General features: G+C 47.3%; 1 protein-coding gene across 1 annotated transcript; it reads right to left on the bottom strand.

Moving 5' to 3' along the window:
- Positions 1–527: 527 nt before the first annotated feature.
- On the bottom strand, positions 528–7,301 carry LOC145338816 (Golgi-associated RAB2 interactor protein 3-like). The gene is made up of 3 exons (XM_080183227.1): positions 7,253–7,301; positions 3,776–4,005; positions 528–738 (listed from the first exon to the last, which is right to left on the bottom strand). Exons 2-3 carry the CDS (start codon positions 3,958–3,960, stop codon positions 528–530), a joined length of 396 nt encoding a protein of 131 aa, XP_080039353.1. The 5' UTR covers positions 3,961–4,005; positions 7,253–7,301.
- Positions 7,302–11,013: the final 3,712 nt, after the last annotated feature.

Below are 11,013 nucleotides of genomic sequence, written 5' to 3'. Positions count from 1 at the left end.
AGGGCGGGGGGGGTGCAGGGCGGGGGGGGTGCAGGGTGGGGGGGGGTGCAGGGTGGGGGGGGTGCAGGGTGAGGGAGGGTGCAGGGTGAGGGAGGGTGCAGGGTGGGGGGGGTGCAGGGTGAGGGAGGGTGCAGGGTGGGGGGGGGGTGCAGGGTGGGGGGGGTGCAGGGTGGGGGGGGGTGCAGGGTGGGGGGGGGTGCAGGGTGGGGGGGGGTGCAGGGTGGGGGGGGGTGAAGGGTGAGGGAGGGTGCAGGGTGAGGGAGGGTGCAGGGTGGGGGGGGGGTGCAGGGTGGGGGGGGGTGCAGGGTGAGGGAGGGTGCAGGGTGATAGAGGGTGCAGGGTGGGGGGGTGCAGGGTGGGGGGGGTGCAGGGTGGGGGGGGGTGCAGGGTGAGGGGGGGGTGCAGGGTGAGGGGGTGCAGGGTGAGGGGGGGTGCAGGGTGAGGGGGGGTGCAGGGTGAGGGGGGGTGCAGGGTGAGGGGGGGTGCAGGGTGAGGGGGGGTGCAGGGTGAGGGGGGGGTGCAGGGTTTCAGGAAATACGAGGGGGGTGGGGCAGGTCCTTGCCCGATGAGGAAATGTGTCTGACCAGCTTCACCCAATGCTGGAACATTTCATCCTCAAACTTTGGGTTCGCTCCAATCAGCTGCAGGTAAAAGGATTGATGTGTCGCCAATTTGAGCTTCAGTCTGTGGTTCTTCTCATCGTAGATTGAAATCTTTGTTAACTTTAGGGGGAAGAGCCTGGGAAGCAGGAGAAATCCACAGGGAGTTAGTGATTGTCAGGAAACTGCATCAGAAATGATCATCTTAACCCCGTCACTCTGAAACATCGAGATCTCCCCTGTTATTCACCATTCTATACTCTTCATTATTTAATACTATTGTCAAGAAAAGGAAGTTTTAAAATCTCTTGATTTTGGAATATCTGAGATACAGAAATTCAAGCTTACGGGCTGTGACCTGTTGAATGAGATTTGCGACAGAAAGTCTGCAAAGGACAAATATCAATAAGGAATATGTCACGGAAAGTGGTTGAATATTTTGATGAACCGAGGGTGCCAGAACATCTTAAATAATAATTTATATCAGGCAAAGGAGTGGCTTGAAGTTGGCTGTTGTATTTCCAAAGGAAACATCTAATTGGAAGGTTGTAAACAGGTGAGGAAAGATAGCAAAGATTTACTTGAAAAATATTATAGCCAGAAACTAAGAAATCAATTCTAGGAAAAAGGAACTTCTAAAGAAATGTAGGAAACAATAAAGAATAAAATTAAAAATGGATTTTAGAAAACACGGATAATGTGAGTGGCAACTGATACCATCTCAAGGAAGTTATCAGGTGAACCCTCAGAAAACTCCCTAAAAGCTACAGGGTTTTGTGTGGCAGAGTTACTGGAACTTTACCAATGTGAAAGTCTATTAATTACCATTTAAAGGAAGTTTAGCTAGGAGTTCTTTATACCAAAATCTGTTTTGAAAAGTTTAAAAAGTCTTGTTAATTGTGTCAAAGTGCGTAAGGGTACTTTCCTAACTGGAAGTGTGTAACAAGTGATATTCCACAAGGATCGGTGCTGGGGCATTTGTTGTTTGTAATATATATAAATGATTTGGAGGAAAATGTAGGTAGTCTGATTAGTAAATTTGCAGATGATAGAAAAATTGGGGGAGTAGCAGATAGTGAGGAGGATTGTCAGAGAATGCAGCAGGATATAAATCGGCTGGAGGCCTGAGCCAAAAGATGGCAGATGGAATTTAACCCAAACAAATGTGAGGTGATGTGATTTGGATGGTCTATTGCAGAGTGAAAGTATACAGTAAATGATAGAGCTCTTAAAAGTATTAGCATTCAGAGGGATCTAGACATGCAGATCCACAGTTCCCTGAAGGTGGCAATTCAGGTGGATAAGGTGGTCAAGAAGGCATATGGCAAGCTGGCCTTCATCGGTTGGAGCATTGAGTGTAGGAATTGGAAAATCATGTTGCAGCTGTATAAGACTTTGGTTAAGCCACATTTGGAATATTGTGCACAATTCTGGCCGCCACACTACTGGAGGGATGAAGATGCATTGAAAAGGGTGCAGATGAAATTTACTAGGATGTTGCCTGGTTTGGAGGATATGGACTATGAAGAAAGGTTGAACAAACTTGGATTGTTTTCATTGGAACATAGAAGGATGAGGGAGGACCTGATAGAGGTTTACAAGATTATGACAGGCTTGGATAGAGTTTTTCCCCCCCAGGGGCGAAGAGTCAATTACTGAGGGGGCGTAGGTTGAAAGTCAGAGGGGGAAGTTTAAAAGAGATGTAAGGGGCAAGTTTTCCACACAGGGTGGTGAATGCCTAGATGGTAGTGGAAACAGACTTTTTTAACAACGTTCAAGACGCATCTGGATAGATATATGAATAGGCAGGAAATAGAGGGATGTGGACCACGTAGAGGCAAGAAAATATTAATTAGAGAGGCATCTATCAGCACAGAGTTGATGGGCTGAAGGGCCTGTTGCTGTGCTGTCTCTTTTGCCTCATAGTGTCAGGCACTGTGTAACTGTGTGGAGTTTACACATTTTCCCATTTCTGTGCGGGTTTCCTCTGGGTGTTTTCTCCATTGTAGGGATTGTATAATTCTATTCACTCTTGTATACAATTCTATTAGAATCATTGAATCCTCACAGTGCAGAAGAGGCCATTCGACCCAAACCTGCAGTCACCACAATCCCACCCAGGCTCTATCTGCATTATCACACATATTTGCCCTGCGCGTCCCCCTGATACGAGGGTCCATTTAGCATCCATCGAACCCACACATTATTTGGACTGTGGGAGGAAACTGGAGCACCCGGAGGAAACCCATGCATACATTATATACTACACTATAAATTCACTATTTTATTCTGTACTCTACAATCCTCCTGTCCAGGTCACTGGCTACATTACATTATCTCAATCCCTGCTGATATGTGGTCTTAAACAATCAATGTTAGTTGAGTATTTGATTTCTAATCACTCATGTCCGTGCTCCGCCAGAGAGTATCAGTGAGAATGGCTTCAGTACAAGAGCAGGCCATTCAGCCCATTGTGTCTGGACTGGTCCTCTGCGAGAGTGATTCAACCAATCCCATTTTTCCTTTTCAGCCACTTATCCAAAGGCCACATTTGAAGATGTCTCCACCACATCCGGATCCAAACCACCCACTGAATAAAAGTGTTTTCCAAACAGCCTCCATCTGTCTTTGATTCAAACCAATTCTATCCCCAACAAACTCCAACTGTTTCCAACAAGGTTGGAAAAGCAGGTACCCTGGACAATTTAACTCTCTCTCAGGCTTTCCCCACTGAACACAGGTTAGGTCAGGTCAGCGTGACTGCATCACTCATCGTTTGTCACTGAGTGATGGGGAGAAGCTCAGGAAAGTTCTTAACCTTTGGTGATATTTCCAATTTATACACTAATCATCCTTTGACCTTTCCAAACAGAATCATCAATGTCTATAAGAGTACATTGATATCATGAAAAATTCTATATTAAACATCAGTAACAGGAGCTGGAATCCTTCATTAAACAATAGCAGGCGAGAGGAAGCTGATTTACTGATTAAAACCTGGTGACGTTGAGGTACCATTTTACAGCACGTTCCCACATTCTAAACCTCTATGATTTTATATTTTGGAATAAATGAAATATGAACTTTAGAAAAAATTTGTGACTGGAAACTTTTGTTGCAAACAAGAGCGATTAGAAGTAACTGAACAGGCTCAAAGTGATGCCAGCAGGTCTTACCTGAGGAGCTGCAAAGGGGTAAAGGTCCCAGAGTGGGAGCAGGATTCAGCCTGCAGGCCTCCCCTTGGGTTCCTGTTGAATACCTGCAGTTGCAGCTGTTTTTGTCTGTCGCTGGGTTGAGCGATCAGTAAAACATCTGGAACATAAAGTGTGGGGTCGGTGGAGGAAACACCTATTGTTACCATGGTAACTCGATGATGGATGTCACTCACATGGCCCTTTTTACTAACCTGCCACCATAAAAAGAAAGATTTACGTTGATAAATATCAATATACATTGTTGTACATATGACTATACTTCTTTCTGTTTCAGAAATATTTTAAAACACATCCTATCCAACAACTTCCTTTCATTTAATTTGAATTAAATTCCAATTTTTTCTTTCAAAAAAATACTTTCAGTTGAGCCAATGGGTCAAGAGAAGGTTGTTGAAAAAGATCAAAGGAATGAGGGAGAAGCAACAAACTTACTGACCCTGTGTGAGATTCTCACTGACCCGGTGTGAGATTCTCACTGACCCGGTGTGAGATTCTCACTGACCCGGTGTGAGATTCTCACTGACCCGGTGTGAGATTCTCACTGACCCGGTGTGAGATTCTCACTGACCCGGTGTGAGATTCTCACTGACCGGTGTGAGATTCTCACTGACCCGGTGTGAGATTGTCACTGACCCTGTGTGAGATTCTCACTGACCCGGTGTGAAACCTGGCATTCAGAGAATCAGTAATGTAATCACTTCAACATTCTCACAGATTAGAAAGAGGAATCAGGCAGCAACGTTCTATTACCGTTCCAGTGGGAGCCCTGGCCACGTTGCACTTAAGTAAACCCTTGGAATGATATTATTCGAAGGACAAATGTTGGCCAAAACACCAAGGAAATGTCCCTGCCCTACTTGGAATAAATCACAGGATCTTTTACATCCAGCTGTTGGAGCACACAGCTCCTTAACTTCAAATCTCAGCCAGACAGCAGGTGTGACAATGTGGCACTCCTGCAGTTCTGCACTGAGCTTGTCAATCTACATGTTGCATTCTAATCTCTAGCGAGTGGGTTGAACCCATAAACTACAGACCCAAAGGGGAGAAAGTGACCACCTAACCCCAAAGGCAGCACTGATTCGTCAACAAGACGACCATCATCCTGGAAAGCCAGGCAGAGTGTCTTAATGACCATCTGCCAGTGCCTCGGACACCCATCATTATGAAGTGCTTTGAAAGGTTAATCATGGCACGAATCAACTCCAGCCTCCCAGGCTACCTGGATCCAGTACAGTTCATCTATCATCGCAACAGGATGACAGCAGACACCATCTCCCTGGCCCGACACTCAACCCTGGAACACCTGGGTAACCGATGTCAGACTCCTATTTATAGACCACAGCTCAGCCTTCAACACCATTATTCCCACAAAACTCACCTCCAAACTCTGTGGTCTGGACCCCAGCACCTCCCTCTGTGACTGGATCCTAAACTTCCTAACTCACAGACCACTGTCAGTAAGCACAGGCAACAACACCTCCTCCACCATCATCCTCAACACCGGTGCCCCACAAGGCTGTGTTCTCAGCCCCCTACTATACTCCTTATACATCTATCACTGTCTGACCAAATCCCCTCCAATTCGATTTTCAAGTTTGCTGACGACACCACCGTAGTGGGTCGGATCTCAAACAATGACGAGACAGAGAACAGGGATGAAAGAGAGAATCTGGGGAACTGGTGCGGCAGCAATAATCTCCCCCTCCATGTCAACAAAATGAGGGAGATTGTCATCGACTTCAGGAAGTGTAGTGGAGAACATGCCCCTATCTACTTGACTTATCTGACAAAGGGGCAGTGCTCCAAAAGCTAGTGGCTTTTGCTACCAAATAAACCTGTTGGACTTTAACCTGGTGTTGTGCGACTTCTTACTGTGTTTATCTGAGTCCAACGCCGGCATCTCCACATCTTATCTACATCAAGGGTTGACAGCTTCAAGCTTTTAGGTGTCCAGATCACCAACAACCTATCCTGGTCCCCCCCAATGCTGACACTATAGTTAAGAAAGCCCCACCAATGCCTCTACTTTCTCAGAAGACAGAGGAAATTTGGTATGTCCGCTACGACTCTTACCAACTTTTACAGATGTACCATAGAAAGCATTCTTTCTGGTTGTATCACAGCTTGGTCTGGGCTCCTGCTCTGCCCAAGACCGCAAGGAACTACAAAAAGTCATGAATGTAACCCAATCCATCACACAAACCAGCCTCCCATCCATTGACTCTGTCTACACTTCCCACTGCCTCGGAAGATCAGCCAGCATAATTAAGGACCCCACACACCACAGACATTCTCTCTTCCACCTTCTGTTGGGACACATAATAATCAAGAATAGCTTCCTCCCTTCTGCCATCAGACTTCTAAATGGACCTACCTCGCATTAAGCCAATCTTTCTCTACAGCCTAGCTACGAGTTAAAGTTTATTTATTAGTCACAAGTAGGCTAACATTAACACTGCAATGAAGTTACTATGAAATTCCCCTAGTTGCCACACTCCGGCACCTGTTCGGGTCAATCAATGCACCAAACCAGCACATCTTTCAGAATGTGGGGGGAGCACCTGGAGCAAACCCACGCAGTCACAGGGAGAACATGCAAACTCCACACAGACAGTGAGCCAAGCCAGGAATCGAACGCAAGTTCCTGGTGCTGTGAAGCAGCAGCACTAACACTGTGCCACCGTGACACTCTAACTGTAACACTACATTCTGCACTTTCTCCTTTGCTATGAACAGTATATTTTGTCTGTGTAGCGCAGAAGAAACAATACTTTTGAGTGTATTTTGATTTGCTTTATTGTCACATGTATTAATATACAGTGAAAAGGATTGTTTCTTGCGTGCTTTACAGACAAAGCATACCGTTCATAGAGAAGGAAAGGAGAGAGTGCAAAATGTACAGTCACAGCCAGGGTGTAGAGAAAGATCAGTTTAATGTGCCAAACCTGTAGCAGATTGAATTAAAGCATTGTTAGAGAATTTAAGAGAGTTAGAATAAAGTTTTAGAAGCATAGAACGAGTGGAAAAGATAGAATGAGAAGGGCACAGGTTGCAAGAAATCATCTCGTTCCAGCACCATCTTGGAAAGAAATGTAAACCAAACATATGACAATAATAAGTCAAATCAAGCTCAACGCTGTGTGCCATCTAATCTCAGCTTCTGAATTACCCATTCTGACCAATTCCACACATAACTGCGGATGGGCTGTACTCCAGGGTTAAATCCTTCAGCAATGATTCACCATGAGAAAAGATTTACTGATTGAAATACAAAGGATTCCTAACTAGAACAAAAGTACAAAAAGCAAACCAGTAATGAGGAATCTAAACAGAAAATACTGATAACACTCCGGTCAGTAAGGCAGCATCTGCAGAAAAGTCAGGTCCAGTTGAATTGTAAACTTTGAACAACACTGCTGAGGTTTCTAACTTCACCTGAATAAAGTTGCTTTCAAAGACAGGCGCTGTTTTAAAGAGCGTATAATCTCCATTATACAAATGTTGTTGCATTTCTCCCACACATGAGGTCGGCACGGCTCCAATATCCTCCAGGAGATTATAGAATAGATAGGACCTGATATCGAGGGCAACCTTTTCAGAACTGGACAAAAAAAAATCTAAAGAATATCATTAATTGTAAATGAACTTTTAGTGTAGAACATAAGTGACATTTTCCCAGACTAACTCGCGTTTACATCTCTGTATCAGAATGATAGAGAGTGGGATAGTTTGATCTTGGGTTCGGACATAGCTCGGCACAACATCAAGAGCCGAAGGGCCTGTACTGTGCTGTACTGTTCCAGGTACCTATTTGATCTAACTGAAGATAATCTAAAATAACAATATGGCAACATCTCTCTCAACAGCTAACTGGATCAAAGGATTAACTCACTCCTTACTAACCAGAATCTCAGAGGGTAATCCACCCAAAACTAACCAGAATCCCAGAGGATAATACACCCAAAACAAACCAGAATCCCAGAGGATAATCCGATATAACTGGAGCAGTGTGGGGCTGGTAGATGGGTTGCTGCTCTGAGTTAGAGTGGGAGCCATCCACCAACCGAATCAGGGTCTGGCTCAGGGTCTGGGTCAGACTCTGGCTCAGGGTGGGTGGGGGTGGGGGTGGGGGTGGGGGTCAGACTCTGGCTCAGGGTGGGTGGGGGTCAGACTCTGGCTCAGGGTGGGTGGGGGCGGGGGTGGGGGTTAGACTCTGGCTCAGGGTGGGTGGGGGGGGCGCTGGGGGGGTCAGACTCTGGCTCAGGGTGGGCGGGGGGGGCCACTCTCTGACTGGGGTCTGGGTCTGAGTTAGGGTCGGGGGGGGGGGGGGTGGGGGCGCTCTCTGACCTGCTCCGTGTCTCAGTGAATCTGGACTCTGAGGGTTTATCTTCGGGCATGAACACAATGGCAGCGGCAGCGAGAGGCTCGGACTCTGTGTCCGAGAAGCCGCATCATTGACTCCGGACCCGGGGCGCGGCGATCGTTCCGGCCGCTCCTGTGAGCGCACAAAGGGGATAATCACCCGGGGGGGCCCCGGATAAACACCCGGGGAGTCCGGATAATCACCGGGGGGGGGGCCGGATAAACACCCGTGGGGCCGGATAAACACCCGGGGGGCCGGATAAACACCCGGGGGGCCCGGATAATCACTGGGGGGGGGGGCGGATAAACACCTGCGGGCCCCGGATAAACACCGGGGGGGGGGGGGGGAGCCGGATAAACACCGGGGGGGGGGGGGGGGAGCCGGATAAACACCGGGGGGGGGGGGGGGGGGAGCCGGATAAACACCGGGGGGGAGCCGGATAAACACCGGGGGGGGGGGGGGGAGCCGGATAAACACCGGGGGGGGGGGGGGAGCCGGATAAACACCGGGGGGGAGCCGGATAAACACCGGGGGGGGGGGGAGCCGGATAAACACCGGGGGGGGGGGGGAGCCGGATAAACACCGGGGGGGGGGGAGCCGGATAAACACCGGGGGGGGGGGGAGCCGGATAAACACCGGGGGGGGGGGGGAGCCGGATAAACACCGGGGGGGGGGGGGGGAGCCGGATAAACACCGGGGGGGGGGGGAGCCGGATAAACACCTGGGGGCCGGATAAACACCCGGGGGGCCCGGATAATTACCCAGGGGGGCCGGATAGTTCCCCGGGGGGCCGGATAAACACCCGCGGGGGCGGATAATCACTTAATATATTTCTTCAAAGGCATGCAGTGCAGAGAAGGCCTTTCGAGCATTGAGTCTGCACCGATAATAATTAGCACTAAACTCACACTAATCCCATTTTCCTGTACTTGTCCCATTTCCCTGAATATTGTAATATTTTAAGTACTCATCCAAACATTTTTTAAAGTTTAGTAGCACACGTCAAAGCATTGCCCATTTTTGTAAGAAGATGAAAAAAATCTTTAAGTACTCCTGCTCCTATTTCTTATGTTCTTATGTTCTTATGTTAGAACAAGCATTATGAATTGTGTTGAGCTAGAACTGCTGTTTATTCTGATAAATTGGAAGGTGTTTTATTGTCTGTGCCACACCAAATAGAATAGAATCTGGATTTTGTATTTATAAACACAATGCGATTCTATTCGGAGAATTGTGTCCTTTGTCCCCTTTATGGGGTGTTCTGCTAAAGGGGACAGTGTTTGAGCTTCTTGGTTACAGTCCAGGAGACACAGATCCGGTTTCTTCATAAATTCCCTTTCTTTTCTGATTCAACTCCACTTATACACCTCCTACACCCAGCGCCACCTGTATCCCCTTCATATCCCAGTGAATGGTTCACATCCAAGTTAGGATGAACTGGAAGGTAACTGTTAATCCGTTCCTAACACTCTCACCATCTCACCAAATATTTCGGTAAATATTGTTTCCACACAAAACACAAAACATTTTATTTCCCCTTCCGACCTTCCTTCACAATGTCCAAACGTTTCTTTGAACTAGCCCCTCTCTCCGTAAAACAATTGGAGAATTGATAACTACGATCAACTAATTTTCAATGTTTCCCCCTTGTCCCACATCTGCTTTAAGCTGGCAGTGTCTATCTGTAACCTTCTTTACACTCTCAGTGTGCACTTCTCAAAGTGATTTACTGTCAATGTGACACTCTATTCCTCAATCCCCTAACTCCACAATTTCTGTCAGCATCTGGGATATGAAGAAACCATATCCACTGCCTCTACAGGGTTTAGTGTCTCAGTGGTCAATGTGCTTTTAACCACTCCCCTTATTTATTTCCCACACAAAAGGGGTAACATTTACCATTTCCCCCCAAAGGGGAAGATTATAAAACCTCCAACAGTTGAAAACCCATCACTCTAATTGGACAATTGGGGCTCATTCTGGGGTAGGTGGGACCTCTACAAGAGCGATGGTCTGCACCTGAACCAGAGGGGTACTAATATCTTGGGGGGAAAATTTGCCAATGCTATTCAGGGGGGTTTAAACTGATTCAGAGGGGGGATGGGAACCTGAATTGTAGCTCCAATGTACAGGTTTAGAACGGAGTTGAGGAGGAACTTCTTCACTCAAAGGGTGGTGAATCTCTGGAATTCTCTGCCCGTTGAAGTGGTGGAGGCTGCCTCGCTAAATATTTTTAAGAAGTGGGTTGATGGGTTCTTGATAAGAGAGGGGATTAAGGGTTATGGGGAGAGGGCGGGAAAGTGGAACTGAGCCACAACAGATCAGCCATGATCTTATTGAATGGCGGGGCAGGCTCGAAGGGCTAGATGGCCTACTCCTGCTCCTATTTCTTATGTTCTTATGTTCTTATGTACAGGAGGATGAGAATAGGGAGGTCATGGATAAGGTTTCTAGGTCACAGCAGTGTATTGGCAGGTGGGAGAGTGGTTTGAAGTGCGTATACTTTAATGTGAGGAGCATATGCAATAAGGTGGATGAACTTGCAGCCTGGATTGGTGCCTGGGACTTCGATGTTGTGGCCATTTCAGAGACATGGATAGAGCAGGGACAGGAGTGGTTGTTGCAGGTTCTGGGGTTCAGATGTTTCAGTCAGAGCAGAGAAGGTGGGAGAAGAGGGGGAGGCATGGCATTGTTAGTCAAGGACAGTATTACAGTGGCAGAAAGGACGTTTGATGTGGACCTGTCTATTGAGGTAGTATGGGCTGAGATTAGAAACAGGGAAGGAGAGATCACACTGTTGGGAGTTTTTTATAGGCCTCCAAAAAGTTCCAGA

The sequence above is a fragment of the Carcharhinus amblyrhynchos genome, unplaced genomic scaffold (assembly GCF_965287045.1).
Source record: "Carcharhinus amblyrhynchos unplaced genomic scaffold, sCarAmb.v2.hapA chromosome_186, whole genome shotgun sequence".
Lineage (NCBI taxonomy): Eukaryota > Metazoa > Chordata > Chondrichthyes > Carcharhiniformes > Carcharhinidae > Carcharhinus > Carcharhinus amblyrhynchos.
This window is presented reverse-complemented; position numbering and strand designations above follow the sequence as displayed.

Bases quoted from the DNA above. Each gene is read 5' to 3' on its own strand.
- LOC145338816 (XM_080183227.1), bottom strand. From the start codon at position 3,960: ATGGTAACAATAGGTGTTTCCTCCACCGACCCCACACTTTATGTTCCA. The intron at 739-3,775 runs GTAAGACCTGCT...CCTGCTTCCCAG, and splicing joins ACCCCTTTGCAGCTCCTCAG to GCTCTTCCCCCTAAAGTTAA.